The 24,654-nt window shown below is 37.8% G+C and overlaps 1 protein-coding gene across 3 annotated transcripts in view; it reads right to left on the bottom strand.

The window, feature by feature from the left end:
- The window catches only part of sbf2 (SET binding factor 2), a 220,477-nt gene that overhangs the window by 106,608 nt on the left and 89,215 nt on the right, over nucleotides 1-24,654 (bottom strand). For all 3 annotated transcript variants that reach the window (XM_079802012.1, XM_079802011.1, XM_079802013.1), the window contains exons 7-16: nucleotides 18,633-18,765; nucleotides 18,183-18,291; nucleotides 17,944-18,057; nucleotides 14,241-14,318; nucleotides 13,875-13,988; nucleotides 10,586-10,714; nucleotides 7,203-7,301; nucleotides 6,502-6,706; nucleotides 3,918-4,027; nucleotides 2,981-3,130 (exon numbers count right to left, since the gene is read on the bottom strand). In XM_079802012.1, coding sequence (XP_079658138.1) covers nucleotides 2,981-3,130; nucleotides 3,918-4,027; nucleotides 6,502-6,706; nucleotides 7,203-7,301; nucleotides 10,586-10,714; nucleotides 13,875-13,988; nucleotides 14,241-14,318; nucleotides 17,944-18,057; nucleotides 18,183-18,291; nucleotides 18,633-18,765 — 1,241 coding nt within the window. The remainder of the gene's footprint in view (nucleotides 1-2,980; nucleotides 3,131-3,917; nucleotides 4,028-6,501; nucleotides 6,707-7,202; nucleotides 7,302-10,585; nucleotides 10,715-13,874; nucleotides 13,989-14,240; nucleotides 14,319-17,943; nucleotides 18,058-18,182; nucleotides 18,292-18,632; nucleotides 18,766-24,654) is intronic.

Below are 24,654 nucleotides of genomic sequence, written 5' to 3'. Positions count from 1 at the left end.
TAACAACAGTAAATTATTCATAATTACATACATACATATATATATATATTTTAGGTAACACTTAATTTACATGCAACCCTCAAACAAACCCTAACCCTATAGTAAGTACATGTTGTTAATTAATATTACTCAGTACTTAAATATATAATTACACTGTAACCAAGGCACCGTAAAATAAAGTGTAACCTTTATTCTATTCTATTATAATAACTGGGTAATTTTTTTGTCTCTGTCATGGCGCATCATTAACTTTACATTAACTTTCATTAACATTAACTGTGTTGAATGAAAAGAACAGAAACCGCACACTGTGATTCTGCGGGCGATTAATTCTGGCAGGTTTGGAAGAGGAGATCAAAGACAATCGGACACATGGACTGTCCGTCTGCTGCTTACCTTCTCTGATGTTATTCAGACTTCTAAATCATATAGCTTGTCATTTTCATCCCTGTTTCATGTCATGCGTTTGCCTGTGGTGCCAAACAACCTTTGCCCTTCACACGGTCTCTGGAGGTCTACATGAAATCACTCTTGCTTGGGCCCAGCATGCTTGTTTCTGTCTCTCATCTTGATTAACAGACTCTGATAGCGGATAGCACACGCATTTCACCGTTTGAAAGCTGCTCCACATCTGTATCTCATCTCACAATGGAAAACAATACATTACAGACCTACGTACAGCTTAGCTATCAGATGACAGCTATGCACAAATATTTCTCTCCTTTGGTTTTGAACGTATAAAATATATACATAAAATTAAATAACTGTACACTTTTTCCTTTAAATTGTGTTTGCAAAACTTACAACCCCATTCTTCTCGGGTGCAGATGTTGACATCCATGGCCCAAGCTGGTCTGTATTATTTTGACGAAAGTATGTGCGGAATGTCCAGTGACTCTATAAAAGTCGCTAGCTGTTTAAACAGCACAGCATCATTAAAATCCCCCCAACCACACCGACGTGAGGCTGTAAAACACAAGGAACAACCAGCGGGACCCTACTCTGCTCCGAGATTAATGGCAATGTGACAGTTTATAAAGGAATGTGATGGACTAACACACAACAAGTCATGAAGAGCTATGACAAGAAAGAGACATAGTTACGCAAAACTCGAACAACTTCGCATAAATCACACGGACCTCTTACAGGAAGCTGCAGACCTATAGATCAGAGAGCTGTTCTAAAGAGTGACAAACAATAATACCTTTCTGAATTAAAGCAATATTATTTCCTTTAGTATAATAAAACCGAGCAATAAGTCATGCTGGCTGTGTGCCGGCACAGTGCTGGCTGAAAAATTCTGGAAAAATCTGGAACTTTCGAACTAAAAGGTCCATTTCGATTTGCCTTGTCAGAGATGTTTGTTTAACACTAAATCTGCTGTTCCCTTTCTAAAAAGACTCCAGGCATTGCATTTAATTAATAACCTACTTTACGTCAGAGATCCTATCAGGAGGTCCCGTCTGCAGTATTTTAAAGGGAGAACAAAGAGCTGCTGATGTTCCCTACATGGCAGTTTGTGGTTTACCCTTAATATACATTTTAACAAACTCTTTCCATGAGACGCATAACTAACATTTTTCATCCCCCACTAACATCCATCCATCCATCTATCTATCTATACATCCACCCATCCATCCATCCATATATATCATCCATCCATCCATCCATCCATCTATACATCTATACATCCATCCATCCATCCATATATATCATCCATCCATCCATCTATACATCCATCCATCCATCCATCTACCCATCCATCCATCCATCCATCTATACATCTATACATCCATCCATCCATCCATCTACCCACCCATCCATCCATCCATATATCATCCATCCACCCATCCATCTATACATCCATCCATCCATATATCATCCATCTACCCATCCATCCATATATCATCCATCCATTCATCCATATATCATTCATCCATGCGTCTATCCATCCATCCATATATCATCTATCTATCCATCTATACATCCATCTATCCATCCATCTATACATCCATCCATCCATATATCATTAATCTATCCATCTATCATCTATACATCCATCAATCCATCCATCCATCCATCCATCCATCCATCCATCCATCCATCCATCCATCCATCCATCCATCCATCCATCCATCCATCCATCCATCCATCCATCCATCTATACATCCATCCATATATCATCTATCTATCCATCTATATATCCATATATACATCCAACCATCCATCAATCCATATATCATCTATCTATCCATCTATACATCCATATATATCTATACATCCATCCATCCATATATCATCTATCTATTCATCTATACATCCATCTATCCATCCATATATACATCCATCCATCCATCCATATATCATCTATCTATCTATCATCTATCCATTTATACATCCTTCCATCCATCCACATATCATCTATCCATCTATATATCATCTACACATCCAACCATCCATCAATCCATATATCATCTATCTAGCCATCAATACATCCATATATATCTATACATCCATCCATCCATCCATTTATCATCCATCTATACATCAATCCATCCATCATCCATCCACATGAATGTCGATCTGTCTGTCTGTCTACTAAAAAAATTATAAAATATTTTAAAATATTATATATTTCTTCAACATTAAAATACCTTTTATTACAATAAAGCTCTTTTGTGAATTTCATTTCAAGTTAAAATGTGTATTTTTCGATGTTATATTATTGCCTCCTATTCCACCTTAATACGCCTTTATTATATATTGAAAAATACTATAAAATGTAAAAAATGTTTGCACTGACAGCCACTGAAAAGCAATGCAGGAAGCGCTGCACTGAAAAAAAATGAAATCCAATGTTTTAAAGTTGCAGCATTCCTGGATCTCAGGCAGGACAAATCGTGTTACTTGATAAACTGCTCTGGTTCAGTTTTTCTTTTAGGTCGCTGTGTTAATAAATTCTGGTAAAATTGATGCCCACCTGTAGAGCGCAGTTCATCATGCGAATGATATGATCAAACTGCTGGTGGTCCAGAATGGCACGGTTCTGCTGGACGTGGTGGCTGAGCTCTTCGGTCAGGCACTGGCGTGCTGCTTTCCCTTTCAGGGCCCGAAGAGCCGCAGGGAGTGCCTGAAGAAACAACAGCGTCAAGGCATTACTACAACATATGCTTTGTAAGTGCGGACCATTCACCTAAACCAGACAGGGCCGCCCTCGTCTGGATGCAGAAGTGGTTCGCTTGAATGCATACATGCAAAGGCCGCTATCATTCCAGCTAAATCCAGCTAGTTGACCTCTGACCCATAGTTAAAATTCCAGAATGGTTGTTATTGATGCGATTTTGCGTCTAGACAGAGGCAGCACCCTCCGCTCAGGTTTACTCGGGCTGAGGTTGTGTGGAGGTGATGTCTTTACTGGCTCAGAGAAGCCGTTAAGCAGCAAGCACAACATTTTTACAACTGTAAAGGGATGCAAGCTTGCGTTGTATAACCTACAATTTAAACTCAATGTGTGCAGGTAGCTGGCTGCCAGTCCAATGCAAACACACTGGGGATAGATCACAAACGATGGCAGGCTCCAAAGATCCACAGTGAGCACGTTTCCTTTGCCACAGGTAATTTGCACAAAGTTATTTAGACTGAAAATATGTTAAGATGCCTAAGACAAACACCAGTCATGCTTAATGTTAGAATAATATTAGTATTAGTGATAAGGGCAGGGAAATTAGAAGAATATGTGTGACTGTTTGTTCACCCCTTTCCCTCCTACGCTTGTACGACTTGCAGCTGGAGAGCTTTGCTTATCGTGCTACGGATGGCATCACTAATACGTGCTAATCTGCGTGCTGTCTTTTTCCAGATGTACAAGTGAATATGTGGGTTTAATCCTTCTGTCATCACAGAAATGATTGCATCACCTTCTCTGTCTCCAGAGTCTTGTTGTCGAAGATGAAGCCGATGCACGTCCGGACCACCTCCAGTCTACGAGCGCTGTTAAAAACCGAGCTGGCCTTGCCCATGATAGATACTGCATAAAAGATAAGAACCGATAACAAATGAAGAGGCCATGCGTCGTTTTCAAAGTCAACAAGTATTGAAATAAACCGTTTATCTAGGCAAAATAACCTCCTTCAGGATGATACAAGACCCTCTGCTTTGCACCAGGATCGTGATCACCCTGTCAAGGTTTATTCTGCATTAATGAGCAGTGACTGTACATTATGCTTATTACTCAACAAATAAGTAAATCAGAGGTTTACATCATTTTTTGTCTGCCAATCACTAAATCAGGGTTCCTCGTATTCAGCCCTGGAGGGCCCAATCCAGTGTGTGTGTGTGTGTGTGTGTGTAGTTGCCTCTTATGCTCTTATGAAATATTACAGTGAAATTTGAAGACATTTTAAAATGTAATTTATTCCTGTGATGGCAAAGCTGAATTTTCGCATATTCTATTTTTCAGTGTCACATGATCCTTCAGAAATCATTCTGATATACTTGTTAATATTTTTCAATATTGCTGTGGAAAACATTCAAAAGTTTGGGGTAAGACAAAAGCAAGAAACTGTACATTTCAAATAAATGCTGTTCTTCTGACCTTTCTATTTATCAGAGAATACATTTGTATCACGGTTTCCAACATTGATAATAAGAATCACTATTAATAACTGAGCACCAATAACACATGATAATAATTATAGCCACCTTGGAATTATAAGGTTCTATCTGCATTCTGAGTGATATTGAGCCTCAAAGTTTTTGCATTCCATTCGACTTTGTAGATAGAACACTTTTTGTTTTCTAAATAAAAAGTCCCAAAATGTACACTTTTGAAACTTAAAAAAAAAAACATAATGGAAATAAGTTGTCACTGAATAACTCAGATAGAACCTTACAATTCCAAGGTGACGATATACTAATATATATACTAATATATATATATATATATATATATATATACTAATGTATATATATATACTAATATATATATATATATATATATACTAATATATATATACTAATATATATATACTAATATATATATACTAATATATATATATATATATATATATATATATATATATATATATATATATATATACATACATACATACATACACTCACCTAAAGGATTATTAGGAACACCATACTAATACTGTGTTTGACCCCCTTTTGCCTTCAGAACTGCCTTAATTCTATGTGGCATTGATTCAACAAGGTGCTGATAGCATTCTATAGAAATGTTGGCCCATATTGATAGGATAGCATCTTGCAGTTGATGGAGATTTGTGGGATGCACATCCAGGGCACGAAGCTCCCGTTCCACCACATCCCAAAGATGCTCTATTGGGTTGAGATCTGGTGACTGTGGGGGCCATTTTAGTACAGTGAACTCATTGTCATGTTCAAGAAACCAATTTGAAATGATTTGAGCTTTGTGACATGGTGCATTATCCTGCTGGAAGTAGCCATCAGAGGATGGGTACATGGTGGTCATAAAGGGATGGACATGGTCAGAAACAATGCTCAGGTAGGCTGTGGCATTTAAACGATGCCCAATTGGCACTAAGGGGCCAAGAAAACATCCCCCTCACCATTACACCACCACCACCAGCCTGCACAGTGGTAACAAGGCATGATGGATCCATGTTCTCATTCTGTTTAAGCCAAATTCTGACTCTACCATCTGAAATGTCTCAACAGAAATCGAGACTCATCAGACCAGGCAACATTTTTACAGTCTTCAACTGTCCAATTTTGGTGAGCTCGTGCAAATTGTAGCCTCTTTTTCCTATTTGTAGTGGAGATGAGAGGTACCCGGTGGGGTCTTCTGCTGTTGTAGCCCATCCGCCTCAAGGTTGTGCGTGTTGTGGCTTCACACATGCTTTGCTGCATACCTCGGTTGTAACGAGTGGTTATTTCAGTCAAAGTTGCTCTTCTATCAGCTTGAATCAGTCGGCCCATTCTCCTCTGACCTCTAGCATCAACAAGGCATTTTCGCCCACAGGACTGCCACATACTGGATGTTTTTCCCTTTTCACACCATTCTTTGTGAACCCTAGAAATGGTTGTGCGTGAAAATTCCAGTAACTGAGCAGATTGTGAAATACTCAGACCAGCCCGTCTGGCACCAACAACCATGCCACACTCAAAATTGCTTAAATCCCCTTTCTTTCCCATTCTGACATTCAGTTTGGAGTTCAGGAGATTGTCTTGACCAGGACCACACCCCTAAATGCATTGAAACAACTGCCATGTGATTGGTTGATTAGATAATTGCATTAATGAGAATTTGAACAGGTGTTCCTAATAATCCTTTAGGTGAGTGTATATATATATATATATATATATATATATATATATATATATATATATATATATATATATATATATATATATATATATATATATATATATATATATATATATATATATATATATATATTATGCGCAATACTAATAGTAATGCGCATATATATGTGCACAAAGAAACCCGTCACTCACCCACAGGGGGTCCGGCGGGCACCACACACTTCCTCTCTGGACGGGTACTGATGGGGGCGGTGTGCTGCTTGGCCAGGCCCTCCTGTATCAACTCATCCACCCTCTCCTCATCCAACAAGGGAAAGGGCACCACGTGCACCCGCAGATGCGAGCCCTCGCTGGGACGAGGCACTTTCTGGAAGGCCATGTGGGGGTTCGGGTTCTCCTACAGAATGCATGACAACACAACTGTTGAAATTCAGGATTTAGAGATGTTTTCCGGATCAGTGGCTTATAGATTGTCTTGTAAAATGTGGAAAAAATTCACCATCACTCATCCAGAGCATAACTCAGTCTCCATAGTGTAAACGTGTTATTTGCAGTCATTTATGTTTATTTTATTCTGAGAGTGAAAGTTTCCAATAACAGGAGAATAATTAAGATAAACTGATGAGTATTTGACAGGTCATGTGATCTCAACAGATTAACCCATATGAGTGTACATAATTTACAACATATTCATCAAAAGTACTATTCGGTCTTTATGTGTTAAACTTTTTAATGAGGAATAATTACAGAGTGCCCCTTTAAAGAAGCATTGGCTCTTGTGCAAAAACCAAAGAGCGCATGAAAGGTCAACCAGAAGGACAGAGAAGTGGCATCAACCACTGAAGTTTAAACACCTGAAGGATCCGTCACAAGAGATGGCGTCATTTGCTTACGTTTTTGTAAAGCTGCTCTGACAGCTCTCTCAAACGCTTCTGGAATTTGACCAGGCTCTCCTCTTCCTCCTTAAAGCGGTCTACATCTAAGGCCACCAGCTATAGAACAGAAACAGAGCAGTTTAATGTAGAAACCAATGAATCCGTGGCTACAATGTGCACAAGAAATCAGTTTTTCCACCTGTAATTGATTTAACATGACCCAGAACAATAGCAGGAATTTCACTCAGCTGAGTCACACATGTATTATCTTCCTCTTGTGGAATGATGTTACTTAGTAGGAGAGTAAATATTTGCTTTAACAATGATTCGATCCGATTACGGATGTTTACTGAATGGTGCCGTACAGTACATGATGTAATGGACACAAATTTCATTCTGATTCCATCTTATTCATTCTTTTCAAAAATATTCTGAAAACACAAATGCAATCAGAAAATGCCTAGATGAAATAAAGTGTCGCAGAGAGGAAGAGGCACCAATGTTGGAAGACGTTTAACTTGACATAGCTAGCAATAACAGTAAATAACACATAATTACAAGCAACTAACTCTAAACCAAACTCTAACCCTACAATTAGTACATGTAGTTAATTAATATTACTTATGTAATTACACTGTAACAATGGCACCTTACAATAAAGGATTACACTTTAGTTTAAGGTGTGCGTGTTACAGTGTAATTACACATTTAAGTACTGAGTAATAATAATAATAACTACAAGTACATACTATAGGTTTAAAGGTCAGTAGCATGTAATTATGCATCATTTATAGTTATTACAACAGTAACTACATGTAACTTGTGTAACAAGGACACTGTAAAAAGTGTTACCCATAGTGTATAGTGCGTCATTTGGGACACAACTTATATATGTTGTTAACATGATGCTTCTCAAGTATAAAAAATACATTTAGTTTGCTCAATTTTTGTATTGAATGAAGAGCATGTTTATAGCCAGCATTTCACCTGCATTCTCCATCATCTTGGAAATTTTTGTCCACTGAGCGTGTTGTATTGTATGGCCTTTTCTATCAAACTTTATAATACTTGGCCTTAGCTACTATGTGTTAACATAAAATACCAACAATACTATGGATTCACTGTGTAACTACACATTTTTCTGGAAGATTTTCACATTTATTCCTAATGAATTTGAGGTACGGTTAGGTTTAAGAGTTAGGGTTAGGATTATAGGGGTTAGAGTTTGGGGTAAGGGTTGGGTTACGGTTAGGGGTAAAGCTAAAATGTTAATTTAAATGAACATACTTTTTTAAAATGTTGTTACAATTAAGGTTGGGAATCGAATATCGACTCCAATTCTGAAATCAAATACTTAAGGTCAGGAATCAGAAACTTGTTATAAAATTAGAATTTCCTCTTATCGATTCCTTTGTGTGTATTTTAATATGACTTTAAACCATTTATGCACAAGAAGACTTACGCACCGTTTTCTGTGTTGTTTTTGTGATCTATTAAAATATCCTCACAAACATAGTCGGTTAACACACGTGTGTATCAGTATATTGGATCTGTGCAGCTCTTAAAGTGACAGCAGCCTAATATTGCTGCTGCAGTCTTTATAATAATGTATAATACGTATACTAATCAAACAACAAAATACAAAGAGAAAATTCACTCGCTGTTCTTGACTGAATAACTTTTGTAACTATATTTGTAACTGTGACAAACAGGGCGGGCGAGATCCGTAAGAGAGTGGCGCGAGACTGGAGCGTGATTGATGATGAGCGCCAGTTGCGCGTCACACCGGTCTCGGATCTCTCACGGAGGAGCGACGGAAGCATAAAAGGAGGAGCGACGACAGTGAAGGACGAGAGAGGACCAGGCCTGGATTTTACGTTGCGTTTTGTTTATGTTTTATTATGCGTGCACACAGCAGTCGTCCATGAGGAAGCTGCCGTTTTTACTTTCAGCTTTTGTTTATTTTTGATTAAAGTTGTTAAACGTTCGCAGGTTCCCGCCTCCTTCTTCCCATATCAACAAACCCTGTTACACTGGTGCAGAAACCCAGGAGGAAGGAGGGACATGCTGTCGGACAGCCCTAAGCTGGAGGAGCCATTGCCGGCCGCCAGGGATCGGAAGAGGATTGAGCCGTCCACTGAGGAGCGCCCAGTACCATCGCATGGCACCGCGAAGAAGAGCCTTTTGGCTGGCTGAGGACTGAGCGGCTGTGTGTCCGGGAACCGGACGAAGATTATTCTTTTTTCCCTCTCTCCAGTCTCTCGTCTCTGTCGCTCCTTGTGCATGGCTCCTTGTGCTCGCTCCTTGTGTCGCTCCTTGTGCTCCTTTTCTCTCGTCTCGTCTGTCCTTACCCCCAGGTGCTGCGGTCGCCGAGACTGGCCCCGGGGGGGGTAGAGCACAGTCTCGTGGGTACCCCCCGGCCTGCGTGTGGTGATGGGGGTATGCGACAAGCAGGGCGGGCGAGAGCCATGAGAGAACGGCGCGAGGTCTCGGATCTCTCATGGAGGAGCGACGGAAGCATAAAAGGAGGAGCGACGACAGTGAAGAACGAGAGAAGACCAGGTCTGGATTTTACGTTGTGTTGTGTTTTGTTTCTGTTTTATTATGTGTGCGCGGCAGTCATCTGTGAGGAGGCTGCCATTTTTACTTTCAGTGTGTGTTTAATTTTGATGAAAGTTTTTAAACGCTCGAAGGTTCTCCGACTCCTTCCCATATCAACAAACCCTGTTACAGTACGTTACGTATACTGTATATTTTACTTATAAAGTGCAGTGTTATTTTACATTTGATTACAGTTTCTTTACCTGAATACTGAAAATCGTAAAAAATCTTTGTTCAGTTTGTATTTATTTGTGCGAATGCAATTTTTTTATTTGTTCTTTTAAAATGACTGAGTATTTACTTGTCTTTAATAATGCTTGAAATTTATATTAGGCTAGTTGTTTTTATGGGATTTTTAAACCACAGACAAAAGTTCCTTGTGTAAGTGTTCTTTAGTCTGTTCATTTTTGTTCATAGTATTCAGTCACAATGAAATGTTTTGCAATAAGACTTAGAATAAATGTGAACATTTTACCTTATTGGAATCGAAATTAGGAATTGATAAGAATCGGAATCGTTAAAATTCAAACGATACCCAACCCTAGTTAAAATGCACCGACATGTATGTACATAATAAGGATATATTGTATCAAATGGTTAAGTACATAGTAATTAAGGCCAACTAACATAATGTGTGACCACCTTCTCCACTACAATGACATGTGATATGGCTGAAAGTAACTTACAAGGCATCCTTATTATGCTCCCTACCTTCTGGAACAGCCTATGCATATGGAAAGCGCACATAAATTATGCATTTATACACCTCTATTACTTAGTAAGCTGTTAAAATACGGCACCTCATCGAAGAGATCGCAGGCTCTGTACGGAGGTCCCCGTTCAGACACGAATCCCGCAAAGGCCATGCCATCCAACACCTTGGTCAGGAAGTCATTTTCTATCAGGCCCCGCTGGCCCAGGAAGGCAGCCTATATATTAGAGAAAAGAAGGTCAGTGATCAAACGAAAATTGTAGCATCTGCTAAACTTCCACTTCAAACTCAGTAGCCAAGTTTGATTCAAATGATGCAGAGAGATTTTTCTGAACAAAACACCTTCCAGAAGAAACAAAGTCTGTTATCTGCATCACCAAATACATCAAATAAGATGGGCATATGTATATTTTAAACAGATCCCCTGCAGCGTTAGCCAGTAAATTTAGGAGCATTTGGCAGGGCAAGATGTTCAGCTTTGAGATGTGAAGCATTCTTGTACTATAATGTGAGCCATGTGGGGTGCTTTATGAGGGTCGTATTGAGACGTTGCTACAGAGACACCGGCCGACACAAACAAAAACAGGTTGGGGGGTGAAATAACACTTGCGGATGCAAGTTTGATGCTTTTCATATGGCTCACTGCAGGGACAATCCGACGGACCAAAGTGTTTTAAACAAGCTAACCGCGATACCATCGGCATGAGCGCTTGCGTTTGCACCGAAGCACTTCAAAGCAAAACGTGGACGAGGCAAAGCTCTGTGCTTATCTAGTGAGTTCATTGAGATTATTCTTTCATTCTCTGGCTCTGACCCAAACCCACCGTGTTTATGTAAAGGCAGGTGTTTGTACAAGTGCAAGCTGCCTTGAGTTAAGGCAAGATAAACAACACTGTATTTCAAACCAGTCACAGTTGTTTGTAAAGTACATCAACGCGACATGTTCGGCGGTCCATATAACACCACATTAAAATGTTCTTACGCGAAGTTCGTTTTTACGAGTTGGGAAGTCGTAATTACAATGTCGGATGCATTCAAATTACTTTGATCAGAGCAAGATGGTGATGTACCTTTTCTACCAAATATACAGCAAGGTATTGTTTCTTAATTCTAATTCATGAATAAAGAATGCGTATCAGGTGTGTTTTTGCTTTTCATGTTTTTGTTCAATTTATGATGCTGCTGTACACCGAATAGTTATATATTCCTTTGTAATTGTACAAAATTATTGTATTTTGTACCTGAACCTAGCCAGTTTTATTGCAAATTAACAAATCATAATTTCACATTTCTATTTTAATTATGAACAGATTTACCGTCAACTACAGACACTGCATTAATGGCGTCTGCCATGATTTCTCACTGATACGCTCCCAACTCGGAAACTCAAGGCTAAAAGAAAATCCCAAGTTTTCAACTCATAATTACGACAGTGTTGTGCCATTCATGTGTGTTACATTTGTAAATACAGTCTTTTTGACATGACCTTCATAATGCTTCGTTTTGCGAGTATTTGCCTCCAAAATTAAAATTGTGTTAGTTTACGACACCATTAAAGTATCATAAGTAGTTCATACGACTTGTGCCAAGTCTCCTGAATATTTATGATAGCTTTGTGTGAGGGACAAACAGAAATTCATGTCGTTATTCACTGTTAATCTTGATATCCCCTCAATATCATCATACTTCCGCTGATTGATTAATCACAGTACATTAAGACAAGTGTTATGCGTTACAAGTTTAATTAAATTGTATATTTAAATATGCAAATTAGGCCTAGCTAATTTGCATACATTTCTAGAAAATAAATCTGACCATTGGATAAAGTTTTATTTTGTTGACATTACAGTTGTACTATGTTTTTAAGGGATTTTGGATGTCTCTTTTTATCTGTTCATAAATCAGAAAATACTGTCAGCAGGCAGAATTTTTGGTTATAAACGTTATATAAATCAGCCGTTCAAAAGTTTTTGATCTGTAAGATTTTTTATGTTTTTAGAAGAAGTCTCTTCTGCTCACCAAGGCTGCATTTATTTCATTAAAAATACAAAAAACAGTAATATTGTGAAATATTATTAAAATGTAAAATAGCTGTTTTCTATCTGAATATATTTTAAAATGTAATTTATTCCTGTTCTCAAAGCTGAATTTTGAGCATCATTACTCCAGTCTTCAGTGTCACATGATCCTTCAGAAATCATTCTACTATACTGGTTTGCTGCTCAAGAAACATTTATGATTATTATTAATAATCATAAATAATACATTTATTCAGCAAGGATGCATTAAATTGATCAAAAGTGACATTTATAATGTTACAAAAGATTCTATTTAAAATAAATGCTGTTCTTTTGAACTTTCTATTCATCAAAGAATCCTGAAAAAATTGTTTTACACAACTGCTTTCAACATTGATAAAAATGTTTCTTGAGCAGTAAACCGGCATATTCGAATGATTTCTGAAGGATCATGTGACACTGAAGACTGGAGTAATGATGCTGGAAATTCAGCTTTGATAACAGGAATAAATGACATTTAAAATATATTCAAATAGAAAACAGCTGTTTTACATTTTAATAATATTTCACAATATTACTGTTTTTTGTATTTTTTATGAGCATAAAGAGACTTCTTCTAAAAACATAAAAAATCTAAACTGTTTTTGAGAAAAATGCCTTTAAACATAGGTCTTGTAACTGAATCTATGCAAATAGATGGTCTAATGAATAAAACTTGAATATAATATGTATTTTGAAGGTTTTCTTCCCACTAGTCTCAAAGACAATGTTATGGAATGCAAAATAGTCCAAAATATGACCAGTGCTTTAACTTGCTTTATTAATTGTGGCCATAGCATATAGACTTTAAAAGACATATAGCGGAATCATTGTATGGCCTACTTTCAGTATATTTTTGTAGTGTTTGTTCATCCCTATAAGCTTGAAATCACCAGTTCCCATTCATTGAGTGACTATTATAATGCTTATCTTCTTTTGTGTTCCACAGAAAGTCATACGGGTGAGAGTGAGTAAATGATGACTAAATTACTAGTCCTTTTACAGGTCATTAAAATACCACATTTAGAACTTAATGGTCAAATATATAAAACACTGGTAAACTTCTTAAATAATATCCTATGTGTTTTATACTGTATATCTGTCCACCGACCCCTTGCTGAAAACCCTGGACATAATTAGTAAGAGGATCCTTCTCGTACAGTCATTATGCAAGCACTTGAGAAATCTTTTGCCGGTTTGCTGGACTGATCTGGCATGATGACAGTAATTGCTCCTAATCGCTCCTGGGCTGATGGGGCCCATTTACTCTGCAAATGAGTTTTAACATCATAAAGTTGCAGATCAGCGCCCTCCTCTCACCTTGTGAAAGTGAATCACGGGTTCGGAATGGATGCGAATGAGCTGCAGACAGGACCTGTAGCCCTGGAAGAGTTGTGCAAACAAGCGCAGGAAGACTGCCCTCACCTCCTTATCCTGTCAAAAACAAGAAAGCCAGAATAGAAGGGACTGAGAATCATTCCGGGCGAACGTATGAGGATGGAGTGAGTCAGTGTGAAAATTTTCTCGCCTCAAAATAAACTGCGTACGTGATGGGAGTCCAAACTCCTTTAACAAACAGATATTTCAGCCCCCTGAAGACCCAATAAGAGACTCCACATGTGCGTCCGCAACTTTCACGTCTTTGCGAGATTGTAAAAGCAAAAAATAGACATGCAAGGCTCTTACCAGCAGTTTGAGGTTGGATGGAGCAGAACGAGGGGGTGGGAAGGCATTATCTGCTCCTTCCAGATCTGGGTGTAAAACCTGAAGACAAAGAAGGTATTTACAAGTGAGGAAATATCCTGCTATATCTGCGGGAACAAGACAAATGGTGCAAACACAGCTTATGGAATGTCTCCAGTCAGAATCGTCTTTCAATTCTGTGTAGAATAAAAAATGTACATGTTAAAAATGCAGATTAGCTACTGAAGAAAGATTTCGAAATATGTGATTTAAAAGTGAAGTGTGAAGAATTTATGCACCACTAGCAAAAGCAAAGAGTTACAGTAAAAGATTTTGTAGTAATAGCAAGATACAGGGCTTGACTTTTAACTTTTTTGCTGTGGCAAGCCACTCTGCATTTTCACTGGCCACAATTTTAGCATCGGTACCATGGAGAAAAAAACTGCCGTATAGATATTTTTAATATTATCTCATAATTTGGCAGCAGGTTTATTAGGCTGCAGTCACTAAGACCTGACGCACTGATCCATTATACTGTTAGTGCTGCACATGCATTTTCTCAACTGTTTAAGTTCACTTAAAACAGAACTGACTGTGTTAATCAGGGCTCCAGACTAACTCTTTTCACTAGGAGCACAGTGGCCCCCAACTGAAAATTTTAGGGGCACAACCAGAAAATGTAGGGGCGCACACCGTGAATAAACATGCTAACCAAATCTACTAATTTCCACTGTATTACAAATAAATACTTTGATAATACAGGACTCCAGACTAACATTTGAGAGCAGTGGCACCAGCACCACTTAGTTCTACAGATGGTGACGCCAGCACCTGATTTGGTGGCGCTGAAGGAAAATTTATCATAAGGTTAATTTAATCATAGAATTACTATTGTTTTGCATTATTTTGTTAATAAGTGCAGTTACTAATAATAGTACATGTTTGTTTATTGGAAATTTAACAGTGAAGCGCTCAGCTTGAATTGTTATGCAGAAAAAATGAACTTTTATTAACAACAGTAATGTGCAAAAACCTTATTTTTATAAGGAAAATTGTAACATTCCACTCTTATTAAATGTACTATTGTTCTTCTATAGTATCATACTGAACTAACAGGAACACTGTTTACTTGTTTTCTGTGTAATCCAGCCACAATTTGAAGAAAAGTTTTAGTTTTTCATGAGACTTTGACTTCCTATTTTTTTCCATATATTAAGGAGTGGAAATGTCTAATAAGTCAAATAAGTGCTCCTATGCCACCACCTACTGGTTATAGTGTTTTTTTGCCATAAAGTGGCCAGCACCTTTAAACTTTTAGTTTTACAAATCATCACACTAAAAATAATATTAAAATTGGATAATATTTAGAGCTTTGAAGTGCTGGAAAAAGTGTGAAACACTTGAAAAGTGCTTGAATTTCACTCTCAAAAGGTTGTACGAACCCTGAGATGAATAATGTAATAAGAAAAAGAAAAAAAAAACATTTGACTATTTCTTCCACAACACCATGGGGTGTTACTACATTAAATCCATGGTAAATGTTTATGATTTGTGGACTGAAACCCCTGAATGTTTCAAAATGTTTCTTCTGGTCTCCACGTCAGCTATGTTTGCGCTGATATCTGTGGTTTTTAACAGAGAATTCTGCACCAAACGCTTCCCACTAGGTCTCGCAGTAGCAATGTTATTAATACTGTGGTGAATTAAAATGCGTTCTCACTGGATCTCCCAGTGCTGTTTAGAAACGGTGTGGCGTGATCGAGATCGGTCCATGTATGAGCTTGCGCTGCGATGTCTATTATTGCTCCGAGCTGATAAACAGTCCGCGCAACACAGCTCAAACAAGTAGCGCGGTTCTGTTCCGCTTTCGTTTCGTTTGCCGTCCGATGTTTCTCATATGTAACAGAAATGGCAGCTCTTATCAGTTGGGCACCGTGGTGGTCGCACCAGTGCGAGCTCCAACCAAATTCAGTCACACCAGCAGGAAAAAAGGTCGCAAAATGCGACCATTTATTCGCAGTCTGGAGCCCTGTTAATACTTGGCATTTTGACATTATTTTGTGTGTATTTGACTGTTTAAGCGCAATAAGCAGGAGAAAGCACAGCTGGTATCATGTATCTATTCTGCGGAAAATGAGTATTGGAAGCTTTTCAGTTATTTCAGTATCAATATGTATCGAAACATCAATATTTTTGACAACACTACATTGCACTTAGTTTAGTACTTTTTTTATATAAAATTTGAATGGTGATTCCTGTGCAAATCTAGCCACTATAACATTAGGGTGTTAAGGTGGAATACTATGGTGTTGCTATGTGGTTATTAATGTTCAGGATGGTTTCTAGGTGGTAGTTTATTGGCCCAAGTCAGCTGTACTAAGATGCGTTTTGGTCGAGCGGATCACAAGTAGACGATGCTAAATACAGACGTAAACGGGTTCTAAAGAGCTTGTTAACTTTCTAGAGGAAGTGGAAAACGCATCCGACTGGATTGATTTCGTAGTGTAGACGCTCATGTGGTGGAATGTGTTCGAACAGTCACAAAAGACTACTCTCCGCCTGCTGACCTAATGCATAAACATTATGGGATGTGCGCTAATGTAGTGGATTGGACAGGATTTAAACTTTGTCGGCTGAATAGCTAAGTTTGGCTTGAAGATGAAAAACGTACTAAGCACAATGTTCTCTCACCATTCCTGATTTCTAACACACACTCAGGCTGTCAGAGCAGATGTTTTTTGCTCTCCGTATGTTTTTCCGATTTTTCCTGTCGTGTTCATATGTAAATTGCGCAAGCCTATTTTGTCCATTAGATTGAAAGATCTACATTTACCTGCCCATAGACCCTCCCCTCGAAGAAATCAGGACAGAAGTGGTTGAAAGTGGACTAAAGAGACGTATTATAACACCAGGTGTAAATGGGAATGTGTCTGCCTCGTCTACTTGTGATCCGATTGACTAAAATGATGATATTTTATATAATATATGATATGTTATTCTATATAAACTAAAACGTATACTTGATATATCTACTTAACTCTTTCCCCGCCGGCTTTTATTTTCAAAAGTTGCCAGCCACCGCCAGCATTTCTTATCATTTTCACAAAATTTTCATGGCCCCCAGAATATTTTGTTGTATGAATATCTGAACATGCAACATATGAAAAGAAAGAAGTAAAATAACTTGTTTTATTTTAGCCTTTTTTTATCAATAATTGAATGTGGGTAAGTTTCATTAAAAAAAAAAAAACATTTTGAGCAAAAAGCTGAGAAAATCACATTTTTAATCAAAGACTATATCCAGATCAGATTCAGATCAAAACAAAACAGATGGAATAGATTGAGTCCATCAACCCCCCAAAGCTTCACAGTCTTGTAGCTCATCCTGGGTCGACATTTCATTCAGTAACATTAGGCAGTTTTAATTTATATGCTGTTTAATGTTGTTGATCATGTTATTTTACATATGCATATGATTACATATGATACTGCTTGTTTTTGCGTCTTCAAAGACCCACTACTGTATAACGGAGAACATTGAAAGCCGGAAAAGTCTGTCAATGGCAGGGAAACGTGGTCTCTTAAATGACGGACGTTTTAGTCAATGGCGTGGAAAGAGTTAAATGCAACCCAAGTTTCACAGTAAAAAGAAATGAGACAACATCACAATGTGTGTGTGTATAAAATGTTTGTTTTGTTTTTTTACCATGGACAGTGCATTTTGAGTATTGTGCAACAGGGGTTCGGGAAGCTGGGAGAGGTGTATACACTCCGGGATTTTTATTGTTCCTCCATCAAGGTCAGCAATGATCACATCGAGCTGAAAACAGAAACCAAAACCCAATCAGAAATTCGCCAAATGAGTCACGGAGCAGCGTTACCACAATCTGACCACCTGTTTTAAGGCAGTTTGAAAAATGTCTTTCTGTAAAGCCTTGAGCTCACCAGCTCTTGGATCTCGCTCTGGAACATGGAGTGCACTCCGATGATGAAGGGCGTAGGCGAACTCAACACCTCCAGCAGTCGAGATGGGAGGACAGGAATGTAGGGGTAGCTGTGGTCCAAATGAGAGTTAGGCAACCACAATCACCAGGTCAAGCGATCAGCAGATGTTAACATCAGACTGTTCTCATTACATACCAAGCATAAAAATAGTACACATTATTGCGAAAGACCCTAAAAATAGAACTGTCTGCAAAATTACACGCTTATCAGTTCTGAAGAGCACATATTAAATCAAGCTTTTTTTGACACATCAGTGTCCTAATTTTTACGCAATGCACTGAGATTGAACTAGATCGGCTCATAATGTAGCTAATGAAATGAGATGCTGTTATCAAGGCAACTGAAGGTCAATTATTCTGGGTATATCAGTAACATTCGATGTTGGCCCACCTGTACTTAAGAGGAAACATGAGGGTCTCCAAGGCACGGCAGGCCTCTCCTAGTCTCTGATAGCTGGAAGAATGGAACAAAACCTTGTGCTCCGTCAGAACCGCACAAAAGAGACTAAGAACATTCTGGATTCCTGGAACATATAAAAACAACACAGATGCACAATTACTAACGAAACATTTGCTGAGCAACATTTTTTCTTCAAATGTATTCAAGAACCGTTTCTGAAAACATGATTACACGCTACCTCATGATATGAGATTTATCACGACACATACATCACAATACTATATACTGCGATTGTCACGTTTGCCGGTAAGCAAGCAAGCATGACAAAGAAGATACAATCCAAAGATTTACAATCCCAAAATACTCAGAACACAGGAATCAACATAGGATAAAACGCGAAACAAACATAAACGTCAACAACACCAAACAGACAGAACTCAGGAAATTTCATAATTCCCACTTCAGAAGTCGTGATTTCAATCTTGTTGCATTCAAGTGCTTTGTTGTCGGAATGAACAGGAATCTTAAACTTTGACCTGAAATTAACCTACTTAACCTTTTTTTTTTTGTTTACTGTTTTAATTTGAAGGTGTCATGAACTGGCTTTTTTTATATGTATACTGTTGTCTGAGGTCAACGTATGACGTTTGCGTGGTTTTTACATTCAAAAACATCATAATAAATAAGTAATAGGCTATTTTTTACCCTGGTTTTGAGGCTCTCTAATGCACACTCTGATTTTATGGGCGTGCCGCACTGAAGAATTGGAAGTAAACGCCCACTGCTAGGATTGGATAAGATTAGCATATTTAATGAGCTTCTGCTCGCCACCGTGAGGGATTGTTTTGAAGCATGTGAGAAAACGGCAACCGGAATGAATCGTCCCACAGGGCTCGCAAAACGTCTTTATCAAACAAACACAATGATTTATCTCTCATCCACCCGAAATTGATTGGAATGTTATTTTTTTATTACTTGGCCCGCCTGATCAGTGGATATAACCGTGAACCGTACACACACACACGTGCACGCAGCGGGCCCCAAGTACGTTGCAGACTGCATGATCAAAACTTCTGCGATTGTATTTTTCCTTCAAATATCAAGTCAAGCGAGTGAACGCACATCAAGAACAACAATTAAAGGATTCTTAGTTTTTTTGATGAATCTACACTGTAAAAATTATCATGATTTTAACAGTTACTGTAAAAATGCTACGGTAATATATATATATATATATATATATATATATATGGTGAATAACCGTACATTTATTTCCCAATATTTTATTTTAAAATACTGCAATTTTACAGAAAATATTGTAAAATTTGGTTTTTGGATGTGAAAAAGAACGAGTTATTGTATAATCTAGAGAAAAACTGACTTTCCCAGAATTGCCTGCGTGACATCACATTTTATGCATTTTCATTGAAATAACGGTTGTTTTTTAGTTTTTTCGAATCAGTTATCTACATTAGGGTTTTATGTTACATCTGATGTTGTTCAATTAATGTTTATTGCATTTTAATGTCATGTTACCATAATAGTGTTTAGTGTTTGTGTAAATGTCATTGTGTGCAGCTTCTATATATTAGCATTGACCTTCTCAGCTTGTGGAAAAGCTGCTTGTGATGAGCTTTAAATCGTCATGTGACTTTCTCATCACCCCCTGTTTGGTGGTTGTCAGAGTATTACAAAGGTACAAAACAGATATTATTTCAATAGGTTGGTAATTAACATTATATCAGTTAATGTAATATGTTTTTAATTTAAATTTAACAAGTAAAATAATAAAACCAATACATCTTGTCGATTTTATTTACTTATTCAAGATAACGCACAAGCTGCTGGTCATTATCAAATTGTGTTGAAATTGTGATTTTCTGGTCTTGTTTCCGTCGTTGTACATAAATCAGTGAATCTGGCGTTAAAACAACATGCAAATAAACAGCACTATCTGCGGGTGAAATTCATTTGCATATTTATCTCCATCATGATGATGCAAAAATGCCTCAAGAATGGCGAATATGAAATGCCGACATAAATTATACACCAAACTCCTCGACGGGAGACGTCGGAAAGAGCGAGAGATAAAAGTTTACAGTTCCTGTTTTTGTTTGTCATCAACATACCACTGTGACTATTAATCACACGCTCTGCAAAAACAGACAGGCAGCCATTAACAGACGTATCCGCAGCGCTGCCGGGGTCAGCGTTCCCATTATGTCTGTGTCAAACTCCGATACGCACCAATAAACAGGAACAAGATATGAAAATTCACATTGTCTGTCCTGCTGACCAAATACCCAACAATGAGTAGATGAAATGTTTGGGAACATGAAGTCAATTGCACACTTATCATTCCATTCGACCCGTTTTAGAAACGTAATAAGTCATTGTGAATGTGTGCCAAGCTGAATCGTCATGCTCCGAGTGGTTTTTAAGCATCTTAAGCTGTCCTGGGTGCCAACAACAATGACTAGCCGCTCCTGGTTGTTCCTTGGAATCTCAGTGTCGTCTCCTGCCCCAAAAAATACAACAACACATTTCATAATCTTGCTTGTGAGGCATCCAGTAAAACCCGTCCTGACCTTGTGACTTTTACTTATCTTTTGGAATGGCTACACATTTCTGACCTATGCATAGACAGGGACAGAAAAAGCTGCAAACAATAAACAGTGAGCCTTATGATGGCCAACGTGTTCCTTTTCCTCTATTTCTCATGGCCATTCTTCAGGCCTCACTCCGATGTGACCTCTCTGAGGCGAAGGAAATGTGGATAAAGTCATTCGCGCCGATGTCCTATTGCAGGCTGCGAGAGGAAACGGCCGTCTAATTCGAAAGACAAGTGTTCCTGTGTTCCATTTAATGCTTTGTAAGAGCACCTGAAGCTGAGCGTGATGTTGTAGATGTTAATCGCATGGATCTATGGTAAGATTTGCATTTGAGAACGCAGCTTACTATAGGTCGCTAATGTTGATTTAACCCATCTGAAAATACGCAGTCTAGCCAAGGACGAGCTCCGAGCCAGGGGCCTCTGATAAATCTGTTGTTGATTCACACAGGAGAACAATGGAGATGAGGTACAGCATAAATTATACAAAGGAGATCAAGATGACATTTTTATTAGCTCATGTAGGTCGGCACGTTGTTGGGATATTACAGGCTTAGGTAACCTTAAGATCAGTCCCAGAAGTACCAGACATCTGGGAGGATGATACATTGACATGATGCTCTTATCAGAGACCATGCGCGAAGAATGGTATTTGGGATGGTGTTTTCTCCTCTGTTAGGTCACAGGCCATGGCCGTCTTGCAACCCCACTTGTGAACTTTCTATTGGAGGACAAAGAGCAGGTACTAATGATCTTGGCAGGCATCCAGGGAAGTTGGTTTGTTTCTCTCAGACCATCTTAAAGGTCCCATGACATGAAAATGTCATTTTATGAGGTTTTTTGACATTAATATGAGTTCCCCTTGCCTGTATATGGTCCCCAAGTGGCTAGAAATTTCGAAAAATGTAAACGGAGTTCTGGGTGTCCTGCTCTGCCTTAGAGAAAATGAAATCTGGAATCTTGCCTGTTATGTCATCATACAGGGAAAGGTTACCAACCCTTCCTCTGCTTTGCCCACCCAGAGAATTTGGAGAAAATGGATTCTGTTTATTTTAGTCGCTATGTCAGCACAGGCTTTATAAACAGACTTTTATGATATGGATTCGACAGCACCGCCACAAACAGTGAGTAACAGTGTTCGTTAATGGCTGATCTGTGATCAGTGATTTCTGATGTGTAGCTAATCATTCAAGTTTACACAGACTTTCTTTCTAAATCGTTTAACCCTCTCGATTCGAAGGTCGCTCCGGCGCGATCGGCACACTTTTTTTCTTATCAGTGCCAGAGAGACTCAAATAACTCTGTTGTTTTTTTATCATTCAGGCAAGTGTTATACATCATTATAATCTGTTAAGTTTCTATTTTTTTGTGTACAGTCACAATAAAAACAAATTGTTGTGCTTTTTGCTAAATAAAGAAAACACACATGATGCACGATCTGCAGCCTCTCTCTCAAAGACGTTCATTCAGATAGTCTTCAGAAAATGACCTCTATCTTAGTGAATACTTGTCTCACAAACATGAGACATATGTCTAAAGAAACGCTGAAATGTCAGGTTTTAAACACTGTAAACCAAACCAAAAACAACTATTATAAATAAAGCCGTAAACATGTTTTGTGCTGTTGTTAGGACAAAAACTTAATTAACATGGAAAAGATACCTTTTATCGTGTGTTGCGGCATCACGTTGCGTGTAGTTAGGACACGGTGTGATGTAGTGTATTATATTATATTTAGGGCTGTCAAAATGAATGCGTTAACAGACAGCGTACGCATTGTACGCCGTACGCCGGTGGCATTGTGCTCTCTTTCACGCTTGAACGGACAAAAACACACTGTCAACATCCTCATAAGTACAGTCTTAAATGACTGTAAAGACATCGGATGTGCGTCAGGTCTTAAAGTGACAGCAGCCTAATAAACTTACTGATGTCATGACTGAATAAAGATTAATCCTTATTAAAGCTACAAAAGTTATTACATTTATATTTTATGCATGAAGACTGATAACTTAATTCTATTTCCTAAATGTTAGATAAAAAAATATTTAAAATAAACTGTCTTTATGTTGTTTCTCCATTAATTTTGAGATTTACTGTGAAATTATTACAATATTAAAATATATTAAAAACTTGGATGTCAGGTGAGATTAATCGAGATTTCAGAAAAATGTGTGATTAGTTAATTTTGTAAATTGATTGAGAGCACTATATATTTTATATTATATTATATTATATTATATTATATTATATTATATTATATTATATTATATTATATTATATTTATTATATTATTATATTATATTATATTATATTATATTATATTATATTATATTATATTATATTATTATATTATACACACTACCATTCAAACATTTGAGGTTAGTAAGACTTTTTAAGTAATTCATAGTTTTATTCAGCAAGGAACTTAAATCCACAATCTTACAAAAGATTTATATTTCACACAAATGCTGTTCAATTGTTTGAAAAATGTATAGAGACAGAGCGACACGCGTCATAATCTGAAGGCCACGCCCACCGGGGGGGAAAACAATCAAACCGTCTCCATTGACTTTGCATTGCGGGAGTCTGCCTCTTTGTCATTTCGGACTTATAACAAAAAACTGAACAATGTATAAAAGCTGATATGTGACAAGGTGTACAGCAAACAAGCTAAACAAAACCCAGAAGCAAAAACCCAGACGTTTTTATAAGCTGTTGACCCAAAAAACGAGCCTTTAAGTACAAAAAAGTGGAATCAGGCCATTGAGACAGAGCGCGCGGGTCATATTACACTGAGAACTACGGCGACTAGAGGGGAACGTAATCGGCGACAGTAAATATAATATATAATACTGACATTTGGATATTTGACTTAACAGTGACAAAATGTTTACTGCACACATAGACATATTGAGGCATACTGAGTGTCAGGATCCCAAAATTTACCCATTCTTCCTGCTGAAGCGTCACGTTTTAGTGCCTGTATTAACTTTTGTCTCCTTAAACGCTCGTTTTTTTGGGTCGACAGCTTCTAAAAACTTATTTCTGTGTTTTTTAGCTTGTTTGCTGTACACCTTGTCACATCTCAGCTTTTAGACATTGTTCTGTTTTTTGTTATAAGTCCGAAATGACAATGAGGCAGACTCCCGCAATGCAAAGTCAATGGAGAGCGTTGGATTGTTTTCCCCCCCGGTGTGGGCGTGGCCTAAATACGCTCTGTCTCTATTGAGCAACAAATCTGCCTGTCACACCGAAGAGTAATTAACTCAGAAAATTCAGATTTTCCACCAGAGGAATAAATTACATTTTAAAATATGTTAAAATAGAAAAAACAGTTGTAATAATAATATTATTACTATGTAATAATATTACAAAATTGTAACAATATTACAAGCTATT

This window comes from Gobio gobio (assembly GCF_949357685.1).
Source record: "Gobio gobio genome assembly, chromosome: 2".
In the NCBI taxonomy this organism is placed as follows: Eukaryota; Metazoa; Chordata; class Actinopteri; order Cypriniformes; family Gobionidae; genus Gobio; species Gobio gobio.
This window is presented reverse-complemented; position numbering and strand designations above follow the sequence as displayed.